Below are 26364 nucleotides of genomic sequence, written 5' to 3' on the forward strand. Positions count from 1 at the left end.
AACTCTGTACCAGCCTTGAGCAGCTAGAGGGTGAGGGGTCAGGGTGTGGGTCACAGGGAAATGTGCGGAACGGGAAATAGAGGGCAGGGGCACTGGAGCGCAACAATCTGGGAGAACGGCAGGAGGTGGGGCTAGGGGGTGAAGGGGATTAGGGTCTGGGGTTCAGGGTGGGGTTTAGGGGTGCAGTGGGGGGGGTTGCGATGTGGGGATTGGGGTTAAGGGAAGGGGGTAGGGTTAGGGGTGTAAAGAGGGATTTGGGGGTTCAGAGCGGGGTACAGGTGCCCTGGGTTTGATGTGGGGTTTAGGGCAGGGAGGGGGTGTGGGGCAGTGAATGGGGTTCGGGAGGGTGCAGAGTGGGGTTTAGGGCAGGGAGGGGTTAGAGATGTGGGGCAGGGGGGTGAGGATCGGGGGTAGGGGGTGCAGAGCAGTGCTTAGGGTGCAGGGGGAGGGTTTAGGGGTGTAGAGCAGGTTGTAGTGTCCTGGGCAGGTGCGGAGTGAGCGAGGTTGCGGACTGAGAGTTTGCGCATTGAGTGAGTTTGCGCATTGTGTGTGTGTTTGCGGCCCGCTGCGGCTGTTTCCGAGCCTCCAGCTGGCCGAAGCATTTGCTCCAACCTCCAAAACAGGCGCATCCTGAGCCCGCCCCGCCGCTGGTACACCGAGAGTGGATCGCAGAATGTCCCGTAGAGGCCTGGCCCCGAGGCCGGCCCAGTGCTCCGCTGTTGCTGCAGAGATTCGGCTCCGAGCAGGAAACAAGATGGTGAGAGGCGCACACTGCCCGAGGTTTCTGCACCAAATCGGGGAGCGCACCCCGAAATAACCGGCGGGCTCGTGTGTCCCAGGTCCCGGAGAGAGGAGGGGGATGGGGGCAGCCTGCAGCTCTCGCTCCCGGCCCAGGTTTGCTGATGTCCCCGGGAGGGAGAGGGTGGCAGGTTCTGTGCAGTAAGTGCCCTTAGCATTTAAGAAACACTCTATTTCTGCCTTAAATTTATTCAATGTCCCAGCTTCCACAGCTCTCTGAGGTAGTGAATTCCACAGATTTACAACCCTCTTAAAGAAGAAATTTCTCCTCATCTCAGTCTTAAATGGGCGGCCCCTTATTCTAAGATTATGCCCTCTAGTTCTAGTCTTCCCCATCAGTGGAAACATTCTCTCTGCATTCACATTGTCAAGCCCCCTCATAATCTTATACGTTTCGATAAGATCACCTCTCATTCTTCTGAATTCCAATGAGTAGAGGCCCAACCCGCTCAACTTTTCCTCATAAGTCAATCCCCTTATCCCCGGAATCAACCGAGTGAGTCTTCTCTGAACTGCCGCAAAGCAAGTATATCCTTTCGTAAATATGGAAACTAAAACTGCACGCAGTATTCCAGGTGTGGCCTCACCAATACCCTGCATAACTGTAGCAAGACTTCCCTGCTTTTATACTCCATCCCCTTTGCAATAAAGGCCAAGATTCCATTGGCCTTCCTAATCACTTGCTGTACCTGCATACTATCCTTTTGTGTTTCATGCACAAGTACCCCCAGGTCCTGCTGTACTGCAGCACTTTGCATTTAAATAATAACTCGCTCTTGATTTTTTTCTGTCAATGTGAATGACCTCACACTTTCCAACATTATACTCCATCTGCCAAATTGTTGCCCACTCACTTAGCCTGTCTATGTCCTTTTACAGATTTTTTGTAATCTGTACCGACTGGCTGGGCATATCCCTATGGTCCTTGCAGCAAAACCTCCCCACTAAAACCCTTCTAAGGCCTGGTTGGGAGAACACACAACACCTCCTCACACAGTGGCTGTGATCTTAACAATGCGTGGGCAGGGATAATGCCCATCGATTCGTTGGCTTACTCGCTGCTTCTGGTGAAAACGTGCCTCTTCTGGTTCCATACTGTCTATGGTTTCTTCGCTCCGTCCCAGACGTAGTGCTCGGTCCTTGTAGGGGTGAAGCAAGCGAGAGCAAAGAGGGAGAGCGAGATGGCCACATGACCACCTTTTATATCCCATGTCTGTTGGCCTTTTCTGGTCCAATAAAGTTTTCCTTGTTTCGAGGATCCTGTCCGAGTGACCCATGTGTATTCCAGTGATGGCGTTTCGCATCCAACTGATCTGGGGCTTAATGTCTTTCTTTTGTTCTGGTTTCCCGCCTCTCAGGGTTATCTCATTCCAGGTAATGGCTTGATCACTGACCTGTTCACATTGCTTAATAATGGACCCTCCATTGTAACTTCCCAGACCACCACCGGCCATCAGATGTGGCTTTCGCGTACAACATGGAAAAGTACCTGGGCCCCTCCCACAACAAGGGCTGCCAGCTCTTTTCTGCAGTGAGAAATATTAAAATGTAGTGTCCAGATAATGCCCAACAATCCTTGTGGAGCCGATGCTTACTGTGCTCCCGGGCGCTCTCTGTGTCTGGGCATTGAGTGAGGACACCATCTGGGCTGGCCGCGATGCCCTTCATGGTCAAATAGCCCATTTTCCAAGTGTCATGTATTCAACTGTCATTGTAACCCATGTATAAACTGACCTAAGTTGTATACTGTGAGAACATTGGCCACTAGGTGGTGAACTTGTGGGAGACACTTCTAACCTGGACTTTCAGGTATAAAAGGGGAAGCTCCACCCAACTTCATCACTTCAGTGCTGGCTAATCAAGGTGACTGGTCACAGAGTGACCTTCTCTCTAGTATGGGCCTCGTTTGCATTTGTATTGTGTAGTAAGGGCATATTGGCGACGAGAAACTGGGATTTAAACCACGCGAGCATGGCCACTAGCAGCACAGACGAGAGATACTGTGTTGGTGATGATTGGAATGATTTTATTGACAGACTACAGCAAAGTTTCATCACTAAGGCATGGCTGGGATAGGATTCGGCCGACAAACGCAGGGCTCCTCTCCTGATTGTTTGTGGATCCAGGACGTACTCCCTGATGAAGGACCTAGCGCCAGAGAAGCCGGCGGACAAGACTTTTGAAGAGCTCAGTAAGTTGATCGGGCAACACTTTAAACCGTCGAGCAGCATGCACATGGCGAGACACCGGTTTTACACGCACCGGCGGCAAGAAGGGCAAAGCATTCCAGACTTCGTGGCTGACTTCCGCCGACTGGCGAGCCTATGTAAGTTCCCAGATGCATGCAGAGCGGAGATGCTGCGAGATTTTTTTATTGACATCGGGCACGCTGGGGTTTTCAGGAAACTGATTGAGACCAAGGACTTGACCCTGGAAACAGCGGCTTTGATGGTCCAGACATTTATCTCAGGGGAGGAAGAGACCAGAATGATGTTTGACAAAAATCTTGGTTTAAATGCAGCAAATGGACAGGGAGTAAACATTGTTAACACGGCACACAGTTCTCCAGGCAGACAGGGGCAATCGGACATGCCCGAGCATGTAGTCGAACCCAAAGGGGGAATTCAACAGAGACAATGGCGAGCTGAACGGCGATTCATGCCATTGCAAGGGACAGTGCAGCCAATAATAGGGCCATCAACACCTGTTAATGGTGCGCTTAAGGACAGTTACAGAGACAGAGACGATCGACTGGTAATGGACCTTTTGTTTCTAACAACGGCTCATGTTGGAGGTGTGGAGGCAAACACCCAGCCAGAGCTTGCAGGTATCAGCAATATACCTGCAGAAACTGCAACGTCAGCAGTCACTTGGCGCATATGTGCAGGAAGCCTGCAGCCAGGTTGATGTACGAGGAGAATGGGGACGATGTAAGCCCTACAAGGTCAAATGGACACTGGGGGAAATCGCTGGAAGCTGAAGTTCAGCAAGTCCATGTGGAACACGTATACAGTTCATATACCAGGACGCCACCGATAATGATGAAATTGCTCCTCAATGGCATCCCAGTATCAATGGAGCTAGACACAGCGGCCAGCCAGTCCCTGATGAGTATCAAACAGTTCGACAAGTTGTGGGCGTCCAAGGCCAGGAGGCCAAAATTATTGCCAATTGACGCACAGCTACGGACATATACAAAGGGGATCATTCCGGTGCTAGGCAGCGCCACAGTAGTCGTGACCCACAAAGATTCTGAGAACAGGTTGCCACTCTGGATTGTCCCGGGGGATGGTCCCGCACTGCTGGGGAGGAGTTGGCTTGGTGTCATGAACTGGAAATGGGGCGATGTCAATGCAATTTCTTCTGTGGAGCGAATATCATGCTCACAGATCCTGGACAAATTTGACTCACTATTTCAACCCGGCATCGGCACTTGGGGACCAAAGTAGTATTAGACTCCCCAGCCAGGGGAGTGCGTTACAGCTCGTGTATATATTTTGGGAACATTTTCATCACATGGACTGCAGCAGTTCAAGATGGGCAATAAATGCCGGCCTTGCCAACGACATCCACAATAACCTGGAATGAATGTTGAAACAAACTTGTCTAAATCGGTGATAAGATGAGCGATTAAAAAAACAAAATCACAAGTTTATTTAAACTCATATCATGCTGGACTAGATTTATGGAGCTTCGAAGAAACATCAGCGGCAGGTCGGGGCCATAAAAGGAGTGGCGGCCATGGGCAGTGTGGAGGCATACCACTACAAGGTACAGTGCGAGCTGGTGCAGGGGGGCAACGGCTGTAAAGAGTGACGTTATCAAGGTTCAGGTCGGTGATTGGAGCGTGGGCAGATACAGCAGGAGCAGCGAGGTCGGGGCGAAGGAGCGGCGAGAGTCTGTGGAGGGACGTGATCGGGGCCCAGGGGCAGCACGGGCCAGCCCACACTGCGATATGTGTGTGCACGAGGACCATGCAGCAGAGCTGGTCTCAGTTGACTTGGGTGATCCTTGCCACTGGACCAAGACCTAGCTCTGTCAAGCCCGTGTGGTGGCTGGTGTGCAACGGTCATCCCACGTTAAAAAAAAAATCACGCACAGGCATCTTCCACCCTTCAACATGTAGTTCGGGTCCTTCATTGAAACAGCTGTGAACTCGTCCTTTTTTTGGCGTGGAAGCAAGTCATCCTCATTTCGAGGGACCGCCTATGATATGATATGGGGGAGTCTGTGGGTCAATCTTGTACTCATTGGGGAGATGTTGAGCTTCTGAAGCTTGGGGCGGGGGGGGGAGTTGAGAGGCAATAATTTAGGCGAGGGGGGATATTGAGCACCAAATCTTTGCTCATGGGGAGGGGGAGCGGAGTTTTACCTGGGGGGGGCTGGTGGCTAGAGTTTGTTGGATCGGGGGCCATTGTGTAACGCTGGTTCAATTCCATTATAATCACTTGGTCACGTAACGTTATGCTTCCAGCTCCACCTACAGTTCAAATACCAGCAGAATCTAGAGAGAACCCATCGTGCTTAATATATAATAATTAGTAACGTACTGGCTGTCCCTGGGTTTATCGCCCCACACCTCTTTACAGGAGGAGGTGCTGTGTCTGTCTTTACTCGGAGAGTTTGATGTAATATTCTCCGGGTGACTGTTTTAATTTTTCCGCAGGTACCAGAATTACAAAACAGCACAGTCCATATCCGGGATCCGAAGCATGTCAAAAAAATCATCTCCTCCCTCCGTGATGGGGGAGCGTCCAAACTGCAGGTGGGTTTACAGTGGGGGGCAGTCCTTTTACCCCCAGTGCTGGGTGTATAGTGGGGGGCAGTCCTGTTACCCCCAGTGCTGAGTGTATAGTGGGGGGCAGTCCTGTTACCCCCAGTGCTGGGTTTACAGTGGGGGGCAGTCCTGTTACCCCCAGTGCTGGGTGTAGAGTGGAGGGCAGTCCTGTTACCCCCAGTGCTGGGTTTACAGTGGGGGGCAGTCCTGTTACCCCCAGTGCTGGGTGTAGAGTGGAGGGCAGTCCTGTTACCCCCAGTGCTGGGTTTACAGTGGGGGGCAGTCCTGTTACCCCCAGTGCTGGGTGTATAGTGGGGGGCAGTCCTGTTATCCCAGTGCTGGGTTTACAGTGGGGGCAGTCCTGTTACCCCCAGTGCTGGGTTTACAGTGATTTAAAGAGTCAGTTGTTGAAAATGTCATTCTCGATTGTGGGCGTCACTGATGAGGCCAGCATTTATTGCCCATCCCTAATTGCCCCAATGGGTGGGCGTGCGCTGTGGGCAGCCTTTAGTTACCCCTGTGGCGGGTTTATGTTGAGCAGTAATCAGGGAATCCTTGCAGCCTACAGCCGGTCCTGAATAACACTCAGGATTGGGCTGATGAGTGATGGGTAATATTTGCACCATACACGTCTCCGGGCTGTGACAATGTCCTTCATGAAAAGTCCCAACAATCTCCTCCAACAACACTTGTGAAACTCGATACCATCCAGCACTAAGCAGCCCGCTTGATTGGCACCCCATCCACCACCTTCAACATTCACTCCCTTCACCACCGGCACACTGTGACTGCAGTGTGCACCATCTACAAGATGCATTGCAGTAACTCGCCAAGGCTTCTTCGGCAGTATCTCCAAATCCCGCGACCTCTACCACCTAGAAGAACAAAGGCAGCAGGCGCATGGGAACACCACCACCTCCACGTTCCCCTCCGAGTCACACACCATCCTGACTTGGAAATATATCGCCGTTCCTTCATCGTCGCTGGGTCACAATCCTGGAACTCCCGCCCGAACAGCACTGTTGGAGCACCTTCACCTCACGGACTGCAGCGGTTCAAGAAGGCGGTTCACCACCACCTTCTCAAATCAATTAGAAATGGGCAATAAGTGCCGGCCTTGCTAGTGACGCCCACATCCTGAGAGAAAATGGAAATAAAATAGCCCCCACGCACCTAGTCCTCATAAGAACATAAGAATTAGGAACAGGAGTAAGCCATCTAGCCCCTTGAGCCTACTCCGCCATTCAACAAGATCATGGCTGATCTGGCCGTGGACTCTGCTCCACTTACCCGCCCACTCCCCGTAACCCTTAATTCCCTTATTGGTTAAAAATCGATCTATCTGTGACTTGAATACATTCAATGAGCTAGCCTCAACTGCTTCCTTGGGCAGAGAATTCCACAGATTCACAACCCTCTGGGAGAAGAAATTCCTTCTCAGCTCGGTTTTAAATTGGTTCCCCCGTATTTTGAGACTGTGCCCCCTAGTTCTAGTCTCCCCTACCAGTGGAAACAATCTCTCTGCCTCTATCTTGTCTATCCCTTTCATGATTTTAAATGTTTCTATAAGATCACCCCTCATCCTTCTGAAAGACCCAGTCTACTCAATCTATCATCATAAGGTAACCCCCTCATCTCCGGAATCAGCCTAGTGAATCGTCTCTGTACCCCCTCCAAAGCTAGTATATCCTTAAGTGAGGTGACCAAAACTGCACGCAGTACTCCAGGTGCGGCCTCACCAATACCCTATACAGTTGCAGCAGGACCTCCCTGCTTTTGTACTCCATCCCTCTCGCAATGAAGGCCAACATTCCATTCGCCTTCCTGATTACCTGCTGCACCTGCAAACTAACTTTTTGGGATTCGGCCAAGGGTGCCATCAGCCAGTCCAGGCAGCAGGCGGTCGAGGGGGTCGTTCAACCTGACTGCCTGCCTCTCTTCCGCTCTTACATCCGGTCCAGGGTGTCCTTGGAGATGGAGCACGCGGTGTCCACCGGTACGCTCGCGGCCTTCCGCGAGAGGTGGGCACCGGAGGGACTGCAGTGCATCATCACGCCCGGCAACCAAATTTTAATTTGATTTTACGTTTTAAAGTTTAATTTGTTTTAAATGCCGGTGCTTTTAGTGTCCCCTTCCCTTTTATAGGGGGCACTGGAAAATTGTGATTTTAGTGCCCAATAATAAAAACAAAAAAAAAAGAAAAACACAAAAAAAAACCAAAAAAAAGGAAAAAAAGGGCCTTGTAAATGTCTGGTGTGTCACCCAGGTCGGGTGGCACGATTTAATGTTTTATGTTTTGTAGGTAGACTCTAAAAGAGTTTCATGCACAAGGACCCCCAGGTCCCTCTGCACCTCAGCATGTTGTAATTTCTCCCTTGTTAGATCTCTTAATTTCCAATGAAATACGAACTCCGATGGTAGTTTTAACTTTTTAATCTTGGCAGAGAGCAACAAACTGCTTGGCTTCAAGCCAGGTCTTTGTTCTTACTGAGACACATGGTCAAAATGGCTGTATTTTATACCTGGATCAATTTACAGAAAAGAACTCGCCTTCTTTGACCTTATTGGCTCACTACCCAAGGGTCCTAAAAAGTCAAGTTGATTGATGAGTTAATGCAACATGCAGAACTGCATGTAGCAGCCTTGACTTGGGGGTCTGTGAATTTTCACATTCTGTCTAAATGAGCCTGTTTGAATACTCTATCAATCCCCCCTTTGATTCTTTCACAAACTGAATCATAAAACATCAGGTATCACTGGTTAAAACATTCTACAAAATAATTTCATACATGTTAATAGAGTTTCCTTCTAAAATTTGTTGATGTGTTTCGCCACATGTCCGGACTAGTAGCTTCCACATAAATTTACACCAACCCGAGTTCCATCGTGGCCGCAATGGAAGTCTGGTTTTAGTAGGTTAATTAACCTTATTCCAATTTAATCCAAATCAATGTCTTAATTCAACCAGTAAACAACCTTTCCTTAAGCATAACATACCTCTGTGCCACGTACAGACGGTCTGCTGGGACCTGCAAGGTGTCTCACCTGCGGGACAGCAGCTACAGCCGCCTGGTCGCAACAACATTTAATCAACATAAACAAACAATATAAAAGTAAAACAATTACAACAAATAGAATTAAACCTTCCAACAATGAAGTTCCTATTGAACCTAACCATTCAGTGGCTCCACTCCACAAAGTGAATGATGGGGGTTGCTTAAGTTTTTCTACCTCCTTTTGGATATGCTCCGCTAAGTGGGTAATTTCTTCGGAGCTATCTGGGATATATGTGCAACACTCAGTTCCGAGTAGGGCGCAAGTACCTCCCTTTTCAGCCAGGATATAATCAAGGGCCAGTCTATTCTGTAGGGCTACTGTGCGGATTGCTACCATTTCTGCATTGATTTTAACTAGGGCCTCTGAGGTATCATTGGCTACTCGTTCCACAACGGATGCCATGTTAATGGATTCACTTGCCAGTTTGGCGGTCCCATACCCAGGGATCAGGATGGCAAAGAACCTCTCTGTTTCTGTGATAGCTCTCTTAGGACGGTGTAAATGTTCCGACAGTGACTTTATATAAGGCACAATGTAGGCTAAATAGCAGGATCCCATCCAATTCTGGGGCAGCCAAGGGTAGGCCTTGTGGCCACACACCCAATAGGTGCCATTATATGCAATGAATGTTAACTGTTTCTTTGTCAGCAACACTCCGGGACCTGTCCAGGTTTTTCCATCTGTTTTATTCAGAATCCCCGTTACGTTAAAAATTCCCACATCGGCCCAGTTTGGACGGTTCCGTGGCTTGATTATATTATAATTCCGGGAGCAGTTACTGTACCCCATATTTTGGCCTCCTTTGATGTTTCTAATCAGACAGACCGATTCCCCCGGTCTTCCTATTCCCGTTGTATTAGTGATAACAAAAAATGGGGGCCGTTTGGAATTATTGTAGCACGGTTGGTATCCCCCTTCAAAGGTAGTCAGATTGTAACCTGCTGACTTCCATTTACGTGCCCAGTTTTCCGTATCCTGAAACGCATTGCCTGTTTTATTTTGATTAATTATCCACTCAGCCATTTCCGAGATATTCAAGGGAACTGGCCTCAAGGGAATCCCTCCCTTTGAGTGAATAGGAATATGCGTACACACCCAACAACTAGAAATGTTACCTTGTTTGGCATAAATGTATGACATATATAAAAAGGTATTTACATGTAATTCCCTTGCTACCCTACTATTTCCCTTTGGTGCAGAGGGTCGGCTAGTAAGAAGTAGGCCTATGCCTAGAATACCTACAATCAATAATACAGTAAATTTATACATTTTGGCAAAAAGTAATTGTCCTTATTAGATTTCAGCTTCAGTTACGGGTGCTCGTTTAACGTGTGAAGCGTGGATCCAGGCTTTCTTTCCTTGGACTTTAACAGCTGCCTGGGTGGTCAATAACACTTGATAAGGTCCCTCCCACTTGGCACCCAAAGGTTTTTTATGCAACTTTTTCACATACACCCAGACTCCCGGGATGATGTCGTGTCCTCCTTTGGGTGGATTACCCCAAGCTGCCGATACCTGTCGGGAAACAGAACTAATAGCATTGGTTAAGTTCTGATAGTATGATAACAAAGTGTCATTCCGTAAATCGATAGTTCCTGGCAGTGACATGGGTCTTCCTGTTATAATTTCAAATGGGCTTAGACCTGTAGTTCTGTTCGGGGTTGCCCTAATGCTACATAGCACTATTGGTAGTGCCTGGGGCCATGGTGTTCCTTCTTGGTGATTTGTGCTTTGTCGATGCTGGCTTTATGTCCTTTCAGCCGAAGGTGATCCAGCAAAGCTCGTAAATCTTGTTCATGCTGTTCTTCCGTGTTTGAAGCTAGCAGGATATCATCTACATATTGTTGGGGTAGGCATGTTAATTCCGCCCCTGTGTCTAAAAGACAGTCCACATCCTTATTGCCCACCCTCACAGTTATATATATCCCATATCCTCTCTGTTGTATTAGTGCGAGGAGGGGGGCCAGGGTGGGCTCTAATCGTTTTTTGCTATCCCAAGTAACTCCTTCTGTTGTTGTATTGTCAGTCGCTTAAATGCTTCTATGAGGTCATTATCTTGTGACAAGCCTGGCTTGTTGGCTGAATTGTATCCCTGGCTGCGTCCTCTTCCCCAGCCACGACCTTTCTATTTTGCCCTGCACGTCTTGGCCCAGTGACCTTCTTTCCCACAATAGTGACATTTTCCGGGTAATTTTCCTAATATCGGAATCCTGGGATTTCCATCCCATAGCCTGTACAGCTCGGACTTTAGCTCCCATATCCCGATCTAATTGGTTACATCGATCCACCAATGCTGCAAAGGTAGTTCCTCTACCTTCCCAGTCCGGTAACACTACCTTAAGCATTTTGGACAGTTCTGGCTTTAGACCTGCCACGAAAGCTGCTTTCAGGGGTCCAAACACTTGTTCATCCATTTCCTCATCCGTATTATTCATACCCGAATGTTCTAGCCACGTGCATCTAAACCGCTCGTCATACTCCAGGACCTCCTCTGTTCCTTTCTGTTGGCAGACTGCAATTTTTCCCCAGTCTGTCTTAGCTGGACTGAAGGCTTGCAGCCAGTGTTTAATCGCCTCCCATCCTGCGTCTAATTCTTGCTCATTCTGCACCAAAGCTTCATCTACCTTGTCGTGTAATTTTCTTCCCTGTGTTTTTGGCACCATTATGGTCAAAATTTGCACTCCGTCCCAGGGATGAAGTTGATATATATTTCTTAAGCGGTCCAATTGGTCCCACGTTTTCACTCCCTCTTTTCTTTGGATTGGGCAATTCCTTGGACCATTTATCAATTTTCTCTGGGTCTGCCAGATCATGAACTAAGTATTCTGCATACAGCCTTTTCTTTGTTTTTTTGGTTCCATCCTCATCCGCAGTCTCTTCTGATTTGACTACAACTCGTCTTTTTTTAAACGGGGCAAAGCGCACCCCTAATTCTTCATCATCCTCCGACACTGTATTGTCGGAGGATTCAGAAACCGTATCTATTCCTCGGTCGTGTCTTCGGGTTTGTGCTTTTAATTTATCCAAACATGGGTACCCTGGGAATTGATCAATACATTTTCCTTTTCCTATTACTGTCTCTTGACCGAATTATTTTTTCCATTCTTTAATTTCACCTTTAAGATCTTTAACTTCCGCTTCCAGCTTTTCAAGTTCAAGCTTTTTCTGTCGCAGCTGTGCACAAACTGCTTGCAATTGATCCTTTGTACTGGTCAGTTCTCGATCATGTTGGGAATGCATTATAATTTCATTCCAGTTTCGGATCTGGCCCATAACCGCTAGGGACCATCTAGTTCGCTCTTTATTTTTCATACGGGTCGTTTTTCCCCAGACCCTTTTAATCTCGTCCAAGGACCATTGTCCTTTGGAGGTTCCGTACTTTTGTTCGATCTTAATACAGGTTTTAGATAAGTTGAATTGTTGCTCTATGTATTCTTTCAACTGTTCGAGAATTAAATCTACCGAAACTTCAGGTGGTGCCTGCCCACCTTTAACAGTTGTAGGCAATTCTTTGTTCTTGTCTCCTGCTGCCATTTCTTTACTAGGGTTCTTTACTGGGGTCTCGAGTCGTAGGCTTGCTAGCCGATCAATCGGTCGGTGATTAATTAACTAACACACTGCCGAAGTTTAGACGTCCATGGGACCTCGAGCCGACTACCAACCGGAGGGTTCGCAAACTGGAAGCTTTCGGAATCGCGTAGAAGGAGAGGCGAATTTAGACTTTTGACCGAGGACTTTTTTTAAAAAGAGGCGTCCTTACCTCAATATGTAGGTCCGATGTCCAAAATTCAGTTTCTTTCCTCAGCGAGCCTGCTCGCAGCGCCAAAATTGTTAGATCTCTTAATTTCCAATGAAATACAAACTCCGATGGTAGTTTTAACTTTTTAATCTTGGCAGAGAGCAACAAACTGCTTGGCTTCAAGCCAGGTCTTTGTTCTTACTGAGACACGTGGTCAAAATGGCTGTATTTTATACCTGGATCAATTTACAGAAAAGAACTCGCCTTCTTTGATCTTATTGGCTCACTACCCAAGGGTCCTAAAATGTCAAGTTGATTGATGAGTTAATGCAACATGCCGAATTGCATGTAGCAGCCTTGACTTGGGGGTCTCTGAATTTTCACAGTCTGTCTAAATGAGCCTGTTTGAATTTTCTATCATCCCTATTCAAATAATATTCCCTTTTACTGTTTTTTTTCCTAAGGTGGATGACCTCACACTTTCCGACATTGTATTCCATCTGCCAAACCTTAGCCCATTCGCTTAACCTATCCAAATCTCTTTGCAGCCTCTCTGTGTCCTCTACACAACCCGCTTTCCCACTAATCTTTGTGTCATCTGCAAATTTTGTTACACTACACTCTGTCCCCTCTTCCAGGTCATCTATGTATATTGTAAACAGTTGTAGTCCCAGCACCGATCCCTGTGGCACACCACTAACCACCGATTTCCAACCCGAAAAGGACCCATTTATCCCGACTCTCTGCTTTCTGTTCGCCAGCCAATTCTCTATCCATGCTAATACATTTCCTCTGACTCCGCGTACCTCTATCTTCTGCAGTAACCTTTTGTGTGGCACCTTATCGAATGCATTTTGGAAATCTAAATACACCACATCCATCGGTACACCTCTATCCATCATGCTCGTTATATCCTCAAAGAATTCCAGTAAATTAGTTAAACATGATTTCCCTTTCATGAATCCATGCTGCGTCTGCTTGATTGCACTATTCCTATCTAGATGTCCCGCTATTTCTTCCTTGATGATAGTTTCAAGCTACAGATGTTAAACTAACCGGCCTATAGTTACCTGCCTTTTGTCTGCCCCCTTTTTTAAACAGAGGCCTTACATTAGCTGCTTTCCAATCCGCTGGTACCTCCCCAGAGTCCAGAGAATTTTGGTAGATTATAACGAATGCATCTGCTATAACTTCCGCCATCTCTTTTAATACCCTGGGATGCATTTCATCAGGACCAGGGGACTTGTCTACCTTGAGTCCCATTAGCCTGTCCAGCACTACCCCACTAGTGATAGTGATTGTCTCAAGGTCCTCCCTTCCCACATTCCTGTGACCAGCAATTTTTGGCATGGTTTTTGTGTCTTCCACTGTGAAGACCGAAGCAAAATAATTGCTTAAGGTCTCAGCCATTTCCACATTTCCCATTATTAAACCTCCCTTCTCATCTTCTAAGGGACCAACATTTACTTTAGTCACTCTTTTCCGTTTTATATATCTGTAAAAGCTTTTACTATCTGTTTTTATGTTTTGCGCAAGTTTACCTTCGTAATCTATCTTTCCTTTCTTTATTGCTTTTTTAGTCATTCTTTGCTGTTGTTTAAAATTTTCCCAATCCTCTAGTTTCCCACTAACCTTGGCCACCTTATACGCATTGGTCTTTAATTTGATACTGTCCTTTATTTCTTTGGTTATCCACGGCTGGTTATCCCTTCTCTTATCACCCTTCTTTTTCACTGGAATATATTTTTGTTGCGCATTATGAAAGAGCTCCTTAAAAGTCCTCCACTGTTCCTCAGTTGTGCCACCGTTTAGTCTGTGTTTCCAGTCTACTTTAGCCAACTCTGCCCTCATCCCACTGTAGTCCCCTTTGTTTAAGCATAGTACGCTCGTTTCTGACACAACTTCCTCACCCTCAATCTGTATTACAAATTCAACCATACTGTGATCACTCATTCCGAGAGGATCTTTTACTAGGAGATCGTTTATTTTTCCTGTCTCATTACACAGGACCAGATCTAAGATAGTTTGCTCCCTTGTAGGTTCTGTTACATACTGTTCTAAGAAACAATCCCGTATGCATTCTATGAATTCCTCCTCCAGGCTACCCTACTACAGATGTTAAACTAACCGGCCTATAGTTATCTGCCTTTTGTCTGCCCCCTTTTTTAAACAGAGGCATTACATTAGCTGCTTTCTAATCTGCTGGTACCTCCCTAGAGTCCAGAGAATTTTGGTAGATCATGCACAGAGCCCGATGTGAATCATTCATCGAACTGTCCGAGGTATCATTGATTATTCTGTCCTTTCTGTAACAGAACTTTGGGATTATAAAGAGAATAACTCCGCCTGTTTGTCATGAATTAAACGCGGTCACATGAGTCTCTGTGTATCCGTGGGGAGGGCTGGTTTGTGGAGGTCCGCGGAATGGGGAGGGCTGGTTTGTGGGTCCGCGGGAGGGGGAGGACCGGTTTATGGGGGCCATGGGATGGGGCCTATGAATAAAAGGCAGGAGCTGAATTCTGTGCGAGGTCTGATTTCTCCTGCAGGGTCCCATCCCAGGTGCGTGTTTTTTTGCATTTTAGGCAGTGTTGGAGCCGTGACATGTCTCTGTGCGATCTGCTCCCACTGATGGCCCACTCTTTCTGTTCCAGGTCATCACCGATTTCGATAAGACTTTAACTCCGTTTGACAAAAATGGCAAACGGAGTCCGACCTGTCATGGTGAGTACCTCTGTCTGCTTCTGCGGCAGGAGTCGTCGGGGTAGGGGTCTCCTCGCAAAAGGGAAGATGGGCACCCAGAGTGGAGGGAGTGTTTGATGGGACAGTGTAGAGGCAGCTTTACTCTGTATCTAACACCGTGCTGTACCTGCCCTGGGAGTGTTTGATGGGACAGTGTAGAGGGAGCTTTACTCTGTATCTAACCTCGTGCTGGAACTGCCCTGGGAGTGTTTGGTGGGACAGTGTAGAGGGAGCTTTACTCTGTATCTAACACCGTGCTGTACCTGCCCTGGGAGTGTTTGATGGGACAGTGTAGAGGCAGCTTTATCCTGTATCTAACCTCGTGCTGGAACTGCCCTGGGAGTGTCTGATGGGACAGTGTAGAGGGAGCTTTACTCTGTATCTAACACCGTGCTGTACCTGCCCTGGGAGTGTTTGATGGGACAGTGTAGAGGGAACTTTACTCTGTATCTAACCCCGTGCTGTACCTGCCCTGGGAGAGTTTGATTCTAACACTGAGGAAAGAAAGTGCAAACATCTGTGCCCAGCATTGATACTGTCTTAGTGAGGGGATAATTTTCCAGACGGTTTAAGGGAATTTACAGCAGGAACGGTGTGAATGAACAGTGTTTGATGTGGACTATGAGCAGGATCGGACCTTTCCCCTCGCAGTCCGACCGGTAATAATCCTCTTCTTGTTTGTTTGGGTTTTTTGCAGATATTATTGATGAAAGCAGTTTAGTCAGCGAGGAATGCAGGGAAAAGGTAACTGGTGTCTCCATATTTACAGATAGAATAAAGTGTGGCTCTCCCCTGCACCTGGGAATGTTTGAGGAGCAGAGAATTGTCACAGTGAGATTAGAATGATGGCCCTCTCTCGCCACATGGTCCACTGCCCGGAACCTGTGGGGAAGGATTGTGGGGTCACAATATCCTGCTGTCATTTCAATTCCAATTCCCTGCCCTCTCGCCAAATCTTATTTCCCCACTAAATATCTCTCTGCCTGTTAAACACCTCAGTTAATTGTGGAGCAGCATGTCCCTGACTCTCACGTCCCTCGGTGCGAAGGCCTTTTCCCTGGGTTCACCTTTACCTGGCTAAACTCGGATTCCGTTCCTGCTCGGGATTCCCCTCCCCGGGGGCAGAGTCTTTCCCTCTCCATTCTGTCAACTCTCTCCCTTATTTCAAACACCCCGACCACTCAGCCTTTAACCCAGGGAGCAGCACCCACTCTCAGTCCCTGAGGGCTCCTGAACCGTCGCTGGGCTTTCTCCCAGGCCAAAACTAGAGACAATATTCCAACATGTGAGTTGCGCGCGTGTGTGTGATTGTTTGTGGCGTATATGTTAAGTGTTGTGTCATGTGTGTGCGATTATTGCACACATCATGGAGTCATACGGCACAGAAGGAAGCCATTCAGTCCATCGAGTCCATGCCGACTCTCTGTAGACTAATCCAGTCAGCTCCATTCCCCCACTCTATCCCTACAGCACTGCAAGTTTATTTCAGAGAGGCTGCACTCTCTGGTAGACATAAAAGATCCCTCTGCACTATTTTGAAGAGGAGCCAGGGAGTTATCCCCGGTGTCCTGGGGCCAATATTTATTCCTCAATCAACATAACGAACAGATTATCTGGTCATTATCAGATTGTTGTTGTGGGATCTTGCTGTGTCCAAATTGGCTGCCATGTTTTCCACATTATAACAGTGACTACACTTCAAACAAGTACTTCATTGGCTGGAAAACGCTTTGAGACGTGTTGAAGTTGTGAAAAGCGCTATATAAATGCAAGTTGTTTCTGTGATATGGGGAGAGTTTAATTGGGGTTCGAGCTGCCTCGTTCAGCACTGGATGTGACGGGATCGTTCTATGCAGCCGATTGGACGATCCCACACTGCAAGCTGCCTGGAGCAGGACGTCGGCACACGGAGGGAGAGGAACGCTGGTGAGCAGCTTAACTCGCCGTCTCCGACACGAGGCCCTCCCACAACCCCCACCCCGGCAGTGCGGAGGGCGGACGATGTTGGGACAGTAAAATAAGCAGGAGTGACTTGGCGGTACTGCAGGGGTTAACGATTCTCCTTCTCCCACTGCAGCTGAAGGAGCTTTTCCGCATCTACTATCCCATCGAGGTCGACCCGTCCCGCAGCATCGAGGACAAGCTGCCCCCGATGATAGAGTGGTAGGGTCACCAGCCTCAGGCTTTTCTTCTACTTTCCTTTGTCTGTAAGCACCCCCCCCCAACCGCATGCACAACCCCCCTCTTGCACGCACACACACACTGCCCCCCCCCCCCCACACGTCACCACCCCCCCCTCCCCGGCGCACACACACCCCACTCTCGCGCACATACACACACCGCCCCGCCCCGGCGCGCACACACCCCACTCTCGCGCACATACACACACCGCCCCGCCCCGACGCGCACACACCCCCCTCTCGCGCACACACACACGCCGCCCCCACCCCCCCCCCGGCTCACGCACACCCCCCGCCCCCAACCACTCCCCCCCGCCCCTATCTCTGTAACCTCCTCCAGCCCCACAATGCCCCGAGATCTCTGCGCTCCCCCAAATCTGGCCTCTTGCGCTTCCCCCGATTTCCATCGCCCCACCATTGGCAGCCGTGCCTTCAGCTGCCTGGGCCCCAAGCTCTGGGATTCCCTCCCTAAACCTCTCCGCCTCTCGCTCCTTCTTTAAGTCGCTCCTTTAAAACCTCCCTCTTTGACCAAGCTTTTGGTCACCTGGCCTAATATCTCCTGGTGTGGCTCAGGGTCAAATGTTGTTTGTTAATGCTTTGTTTGTTTGTGAAGTGCTTTGGGATGGGGGAGGGGTGGGGGCAGGGCGGGGATGCGGGGGCAGGGTGGGGGCAGGACGGCGAGGGTTGCGGCAGGGCAGGGGATGTTGCAATTGGACTCATCACCTCTGGGTTAGGAAGGGAATAAAACTAACTACAACTGTACAGGGCGTTGGTCAGGCGTTGGTTCACGAGGTTGATTCCTGGAATGAAGGGATTGTCTTATGAAGAAAGGTTGAGCAGGTTTGGCCTATACTCATTGGAGTTTAGAAGAATGAGAGGTGATCTTATTGAAACATATAAGATTCTGAGGGGGCTCGACGGGGTGGATGGAGAGAGGATGTTTCCCCTCGTGAGGGAATCTAGAACTAGGGGGCATAGTTTCAGAATAAGGGGTCGCCCGTTTAAAATGGAGATGAGGCGGAATTTCTTCTCTCTGAGGGCCGTGAATCTGTGGAATTCTCTGCCCCAGAGAGCTGTGGAGGTTCGGTCATTGAATATATTTAAGATGGAGATGGACAGATTTTCGGACTACGGTGGAGTCAAGGGATATGGGGAGCCGGCGGGGAAGTGGAATTGAGGCCAAGACCAGATCAGCCATGACCTTATTGAATGGCGGAGCAGGCTTGAGGGGCCAAATGGCCGACTCCTGCTCCTATTTCTTGTGTTCTTGTGTAAAACCGAATTGCCCGTGCTGATGGTTCCCCAGTAACCTGGGACCTCCCAGGCCTGTGGGGCTCAGTATCATCTGACCAGCTGCATTTGCCGGGGAAGCTGCATTAGGGGGAGGGGGATTATTTCTGTTTCCCCCCGGTTCTGTGTTGATGTGATGTGCCATACCCACTCTGAGCCCGTGAAGCTCGTGCTCCATAAATCTAGTCCAGCACGGCACGAGTTTAAATAAACTTGCAGAAATCTTGTGATTTTGTATTTTAATCGCTCGTCTTATCACCGATTTAGAGAGGTTTTTTTCAACATTCATTCCAGGTTATTGTGGGCGTCGCTGACAAGGCCGGCATTTATTGCCCATCCCTAATCACCCTTGAGAAGGTGGTGGTGAGCTGCCTTCTTGAACCGCTGCAGTCCGTGTGGTGAAGGTGCTCCCACAGTGCTATTAGGGAGGGAGTTCCAGGACATTGACCCAGCGACGATGAAGGAACGGCCAATATATTTCCAAGTGGGGATGGTGTGTGACTTGGAGGGGAACTTGGAGGTGATGGTGTTCCCATGCACCTGCTGCCCTTGTCCTCTGGGTGGTAGAGGTCGTGGGTTTGGGAGGTGCTGCCGAAGAAACCTTGGCGAGTTGCTGCAGTGCATCTTGTAGATGGTACACACTGCAGCCAGGGGGCACCGGTGGTGGAGGGAGTGAATGTTTAAGGCGCCAATCAAGCGGGTTGCTTTGTTCTCGAGTGCTGTTGCAAGTGGCGAGTAACTGGTTGGGAACGGTGCTATTGTGACCCTGGACTGACCCCGGGATCTGTGTTCTCTCGGTAGGTGGACGAAGGTCCATGAGCTCCTCCTGGGGCAGAGGATCCAAAAGAACAAGTTGGCAGAAACCGTGAGGGAATCGGACGCTGCGCTGAGGTAATGGAGTGAGCCATCGTGTGTGACGTATTCTCTGATGTTTAGGTCCCATCAATGTCTCAGTAGGCAGCACACTTGCCTCTGAGTCAGAAGGTTGTAGGTTCAAATCCCACTCCAGAGACTTGAGCACAAAAATCCAGGCTGACACTCCAGTGCAGTACTGAGGGAGCGCCGCACTGTCAGAGGTGCTGTCTTTAGGGTGAGATGTTAAACCGTGCCCCCGTCTGCCCTCTAATGTGGATCTAAAAGATCCCATTGCACTATTTCGAAGAAGAGCAGGGAAGTTCTCCCCGGTGTCCTGGCCAAAATTTATCCCTCAATCAACATAACAAAAACAAATTATCTGGTCATTATCATATTGCTGTTTGTGGGAGCTTGCTGTGCGCAAATTGGCTGCCGCACTTCCTACATTACAACAGTAATTGCACTCCAAAAATACTTCATTAGCTGTAAAGCATATTGGGATGTCTGAAGGTTGTGATAGGCGCTATAGAAATGCAAGTTAGTTCTTTTCTCTCTCTCTTCCTCCCTTCCTCCCTTCCTTTTATTCCTCCCTCCCTCCCTCCCTTCCTTCCTTTATTCCTTCCTCGCTCCCTTTCTTTGAGCTGTGATCAGACGTTGAATGATTGCAGCTCTCTGTTTGGCAATCGGCCGTGTGTGATGTGGTGTTTTCTCTCACAGGGACGGGTACAAAGATTTCTTCGATAAACTAAATAAGCACAACATTCCCGTCTTCATATTCTCGGCCGGTGTCGGCGACATCCTGGAAGAAATAATCCACCGGTTTGGCGTCTATCACGAAAATGTCACGGTGGTGTCAAATTTCATGGACTTCGACGAGAATGTGAGTGAGCGACTGAGGTGGGGGAGGGGCTTCCTGCATGGGGCGGGGCTTCTCATAAGAACATAAGAAATAGGAGCAGGAGTCGGCCATTCATCCCCTTGAGCCTGCTCCGCTATTCAGTAAGATCATGGCTGATCTTTGACCTCAACTCCACTTTCCTGCCCGATCCCCATATCCCTTGATTCCCCATGACTCCAAAAATCTATCTATCTCTCAGTCTTGAATATATTCAGAATCAGCATCCACAGCCCTCTGGGGCAGAGAATTCCAAAGATTCACCCCCCTCTGAGTGAAGAAATGGCCGACCCCTTATCCTGAGATTGTGAGCCCTGGTTCTAGATTCCCCAGCCCGGGAGACAACCTCTCAGCATCTACCCTGTCAATCCCCCTCAGAATCTTATGTTTCAATGAGATCACCTTTCATTCTTCTAAACTCCAGAGAGTATGGGCCCATTCTACACAATCTCTCACCCCAGGGATCAGTCTGGTGATCCTCCGTTGCACCACCTCCCAGGCAAATATATCCTTCCTCAGATAGGGAGACCCAAACTGTGCACAGTACTCCAGGTGTGGTCTCACCAGGGCCCTGTACAATTGTAGCAAGACTTCCTTACTCTTATACTCCAACCCTCTTGCAATAAAGGACAACATGCCATTTGCCTCCCTTATTGCTTGCTGTACCTGCATACTGGCTTTCTGTGTTTCCTGTACAAGGGACACCCAAATCTCTCTGAACACCAACATTTAAAAGTTTCTTATCATTTAAAAAATATTCTGTTTTTCTATTCTTCCTACCGGTCACTAACCTCACATTTCCCCACATTATACTCCATCTGTCACCTCACTGCCCACTCACTCAGCCTATCTATATCCCTTTGCAGACGCTTTGTGTTCTCCTCACAGCTTACTGTCCCACCGAGCTTTGTATCGTCAGCAAACTTGGATACATTGCACTCGGTCCATTCATCGAGGTCATTAATACAGATTGTAAATAGCTGAGGCCCCAGCACTGATCCTTGCGGCACCCCACTAGTTACAGCCTGCCGACCTGAATAAGACCAGTTTATCCCTACTCTCTGTTTTCTGCCCATTAACCATACTAACACATTACCTCCAATCACATGAGCCCTTATCTTGTGCAATAACATTTTATGTGACACCTTATCAAATGCCTTTTGGAAATCCAAGTATACTACATCCACTGGTTCCCCTTTATCTACCCTGCTAGTTACATCCTCAAAAAACTCTAATAAATTTGTCAAACATGATTTCATTTTCATAAAACCGTGTTGACTCTGCCTAATTATGTTATGATTTTCTAAGTGCCCTGTTACCACTTCCTTAACAATGGATTCCAGCATTTTCTCATGGGGGCGGGGCTCTGGGAGGTCACGAGGTTGCGAGGTGAAGTATTTCTGGTGCTGGTTTGAGACTCTGCCCCCGGGGTGAATCACGATGAGGGTGGCGGGGGGTTGTTGAGTTGGAGTTTTGCCGGTGGATGGGATCAGATTTGGGAATAGTCAGGATTTATTAACACAGCTCGTGAGGCGCGGAGATTAATGATTGAGGAATGACTGCACCATTCCTGGGACTGGGTGCCACCCAGTGTGTGCACCAACGGTGAGCATTTGAAACAGGCACACCCACACTTTCACGGAGTTTTATCTTTCTGCTTCTAATGGGTACGGGGGTGATGGCGGGGAAGGGGAAGAGGGCAGACTGGTTTCTGTGATTTTAAACATAGGGGAGTTGTTCCCATAGGTTTGTTTTATTGGTGTCCATGTCAACACTTCCAGGGTCTGCTCCCCATGTCCGGGTGTGAAAGCGGGAAAGTGACACCTCAACATCCCATAACAGGATACATTGCTGTTTGTGGGAGCTTGCCGTGCGCATATTGACATAAAAGTGACTACACTTCAAAAATACGATTGTTTGTTTAGCACTTTGGGACGTTATGTGGTTGTGAAAGGCGCTATAGAAATGCAAGACTCAGTGTCGAACACAAGTGCGAGGCACGAACTGCATGGACCAGTAACACTTCTTAAGAACATAAGAATTAGGAGCAGGAGTTGGCCATATGCCTGCTCTGCCATTCGATAAAATCATAGCTGATCTTCGACCTCAACTCCATTTTCACGCTCGTTCTCCATATCCCTCGATTCCCCTACCCTCCAAAAATCTATCGATCTCGGCCTTGAATATACTCAACGACTGAGTCTCCACAACCCTCTGGGGCAGAGAGTTCCAAAGATTCACACCCTCTGAGTGAAGAAATTCCTCCTCATCTCAGTCTGAAATGGCCGGCCCCTTACCCGGAGACTTTGCCCCCTGGTTCTAGACTCTCCAGCCAGGGGGAAACAACCTCTCAGCATCTACCCTGTCAAGCACGCCAAGAATCTTAGACGTTTCAATGAGATCACCTCCCATTCTTCTAAACTCCAGAGAGTATCAGCCCAATCTGCTCAATCTCTCCTCACAGGACAACCCTCTCATTCCAGGGACCAATCTAGTGAACCTTCGTCACACCGCCTCCAAGGCAAGTATATCCAGTTTTCATGCATTTGTTTGTTCTTCCACACTCAGGGAGTTCTGAAAGGATTTAAAGGCGAATTGATCCACATTTTCAACAAGCATGAAGGGGCCCTGCGGAACACAGAATACTTCCAGCAGCTGGCCGAGTACAGTAACGTCGTTCTCCTGGGAGACTCGCTCGGGGACCTCAACATGGCTGACGGAGTCCAGAACCAGGAGAACATCCTGAAAATCGGATTCCTCAACGACAGGGTGAGCAGAGAGCTGTGAGCGGGGGTGGGGGGCGCGGTGGGCGCACATTCCTAGCGTTGCCCCTCACCACTGGGGTTCACTCAGATATTTGAGGTCCCAGAACCGAACCTGGTTAACACAGGGGTCGCTCAGATTAGGAAGAAACATAGAAAATAGGTGGAGGAGTAGGCCATTCGGCCCATCGAGCCTACACCACCATTCAATATGATCATGGCTGATCATGCAACTTCAGTACCCCATTCCTGCTTTCTCTCCATACCCCCTGATCCCTTTAGCCGTAAGGGCCACATCCAACTCCCTTTTGAATATATCTAACGAACTGGCCTCAACAACTTTCTGTGGTAGAGAATTCCACAGGTTCACAATTCTCTTAGTGAAGAAGTTTCTCCTCATCTTGGTCTTAAATGGCTTACCTCTTATCCTTAGGCTGTGACCCCTGGTTCTGGACTTCCCTAACATCGGGAACATTTTTCTCGCATCTAACCTATCCAATCCCATCAGAATTTTCTATGTTTCTATGAGATCCCCTCTCATTGTTCTAAATTCCAGTGAATATAAGCTTAGTCGATCCAGTCTTTCTTCCTCCCATCCCGGGAATCAGTCTGGTGAACCTTCGCTGCACTCCCTCAATAGCAAGAATGTCCTTCCTCAGATTAGGAGACCAAAACTGTACACAATATTCAAGGTGTGACCTCACCAAGGCCCTGTACAACTGCAGTAAGACCTCCCTACTCCTATACTCAAATCCTCTCGCTATGAAGGCCAACATGCTATTTGCCGCCTTCACCGCCTGCTGTACCTGCATACCAACTTTCAATGACTGATGTACCATGACACCCAGGTCTCATTGCACCTCCCCTTTTCCTAATCTATCACCCTTCAGATAATATTCTGCCTTCCTGTTTTTGCCACCAAAGTGGATAACCTCACATTTATCTACATTATACTGCATCTGCCCACTCACCTGTCAAAGTCACCCTGTAGCCTCTTAGCATCCTCCTCACAGCTCACACTGCCACCCAGTTTAGTGTCATCTGCAAACTTGGAGATATTACATTCAATTCCTTTATCCAAATCATTAATGTATATTGTAAATAGCTGGGGTCCCAGCACTGAACCTTGCGGTACCTCACTAGTCACTGCCTGCCATTCTGAAAATAGACCCGTTTACTCTTTGCTTCCTGTCTGCCAACCAGTTCTCTATCCGCGTCAATAAATTACCCCCAATACCATGTGCTTTAATTTTGCACACTAATCTCTTGTGTGGGACCTTGTCAAAAGCCTTTTGAAAGTCCAAATACACCACATCCACTAGTTCTCCCGTGCCCACTCTACTAGTTACATCCTCAAAAAATTCTGTAAGATTTGTCAAGCATGATTTCCCTTTCATAAATCCATGCTGACTTGGACCGATCCTGTCACTGCTTTCCAAATACGCTGCTATTTCATCTTTAATAATTGATTCCAACATTTACCCCACCACCGATGTCGGGCTAACCGGTCTATAATTCCCTTTTTTCTCTCTCCCTCATTTTTTAGAGGAGGAAGCCATTCAATGAGATCGTGACTGCTCTGTATCTTAACTCCATCCACCTGCCTTGGTCCCGTAACCCTTAAAACCATGAGCTAGCAAAAATCTATCATAGATTTAAAATTATTCATTGAGCGAGCATCTACTGCTATTTGTGGGAGAGATTTTCTACCACCCTTTGCAGGAGAAATGTTGCCTAACTTTCCTCCTGAATGGCCCAGCTCTGATTTTAATGTTATGCGCCCTTGTCCTAGACTCTCCCCACCAGCAGAAACAGTCTCTCTCAATCTACACTATCGATTCCTTCCGCAAACCTAAAAGCCTCAATCAATTACAGTCTGTTTGCTGAGCCACGCTGGGGTACTGCTGCACACACAGGTGCTGGGCCTCAGGTGCCCAGAGTGGGCATACTATTCGACGGGGGGGGCATCACTGCCAACACCCAATCCTTTGCTCGGCCAACATCCACACACCTTTTCCAGCAAGGGTCACTGGATAGGTGTCGCGGGACGGAACACGAGTTGATTTTCACTTGAAACCCCAGGGTCGCTGAGGCCAGGTCAGGTGTCGTGAGCACTGCCATGGCTGAAATGAGGTAATTCAGCACAGAGCAGGGATCCTGGTGTTCCTACTCTGCCAGGCTCAGTACCACAGCGGGCAGGGTGTTTACCCATTGGAGCAGCTTCATTGTAGATTCGAATATAAAACACACATGCCTTGCCTGTGTCAGCTGTGGCTCAGTGGGCATCACTCTCGTCTCTGAATCAGAAGATTGTGGGTTCAAATCCCATTCCAGGGACGTGAGCACAAAAATCTAGGCTGACCCTCTTGTGCAGTGCTAAGGGAGCACCGCACTGTCGGATGGGCAGTGCTGAGGGAGTGCTATGCTGTCTGAGGTGCTGTCTTTCGGATGAGATGTTAAACCGAGGCCCCGTCTGCGCTCAAATGGATATAAACAATCCCATGGTACTATTTCGAAGAAGTGCAGAGTTATTCCCGGTGTCCTGGGACCAATATTTATCCCTCAATCAACATCACTAAAATAGATTAGCTGGACATTATCACATTGCTGTTTGTGGGAGCTTGCTGTGCGCAAATTGGCTGCAGTGTTTTCTACATTCCAACAGCGACTACACTCCAAAAGCACTTTGAGACGTCTGGTGGTTGTGAAAGGTGCTATATAAATCCAAGTCTTTTTTTGTATGAGTGTTATTCCCTGCTCTGTTCCTGTGTTCAGTATCCCCGTTTCTCCTGCAGGTCGAACAGCTCCTGGAACAATACCTGGACTCCTACGACATTGTCCTGGTGAAGGATGGGACCTTGGACGTGGTGAATGGAATCCTGCAGCACATTCTCGCACCCGTCCCATTGCCGGCGGCACCATTAAGGGCCCGCAAACGTCCGAGAGAGTGACTTGCTCGACCCAACACTTGGCCCAGCATGGAGAGATGGGTGGAGGTTTGAGGGGCCTGCCATGCGGGGCTGGGTCAATGGGACAGCCAAGCTTGTACCTAGTATTTGAAAGTGAAAGTGAGAGTGCAGACTCTGCAAGGGTCCCATGTCAAATCAGTCCACGGAAAATCTACTGTATTCGTTGCTTTGCTTGTTTGTGGGTAAATTGTGCGTAAAACATTCACAGGCAAAATGGAAGAACTCGTTGGGCCCTTCTCTGTTCCACCGCAGTCATTTTACTGTTATTTTAAATTAAAAGTTCTCAATGTAAAACAACCTAAA

General features: G+C 48.4%; 1 protein-coding gene and 1 long non-coding RNA gene across 3 annotated transcripts in view; one reads left to right on the forward strand and one right to left on the reverse strand.

Annotated features, from left to right (window-relative positions):
- LOC139233931 (uncharacterized) overlaps positions 1-904 on the reverse strand; it is a 58019-nt gene extending 57115 nt beyond the window's left edge. The window contains exon 1 of the long non-coding RNA XR_011588241.1: positions 613-904. This is a non-coding gene — a long non-coding RNA (uncharacterized lncRNA). The remainder of the gene's footprint in view (positions 1-612) is intronic.
- LOC139233929 (cytosolic 5'-nucleotidase 3-like) lies at positions 475-26364 on the forward strand. Of its 2 annotated transcripts, XM_070864608.1 has the most exons (9): positions 475-757; positions 5465-5563; positions 15023-15092; positions 15808-15854; positions 17188-17273; positions 19382-19471; positions 20153-20315; positions 22899-23099; positions 25888-26364. In XM_070864608.1, the coding sequence occupies exons 1-9, from the start codon at positions 674-676 to the stop codon at positions 26041-26043; spliced, it is 996 nt and encodes a 331-aa protein (XP_070720709.1). In that variant the 5' UTR covers positions 475-673; the 3' UTR covers positions 26044-26364. The 2 variants fall into 2 exon arrangements, with proteins under 2 accessions (XP_070720709.1, XP_070720710.1); XM_070864609.1 differs by lacking the exon at positions 5465-5563.

Source organism: Pristiophorus japonicus, chromosome 21 (genome assembly GCF_044704955.1).
Source record: "Pristiophorus japonicus isolate sPriJap1 chromosome 21, sPriJap1.hap1, whole genome shotgun sequence".
Classification (NCBI taxonomy): domain Eukaryota; kingdom Metazoa; phylum Chordata; class Chondrichthyes; family Pristiophoridae; genus Pristiophorus; species Pristiophorus japonicus.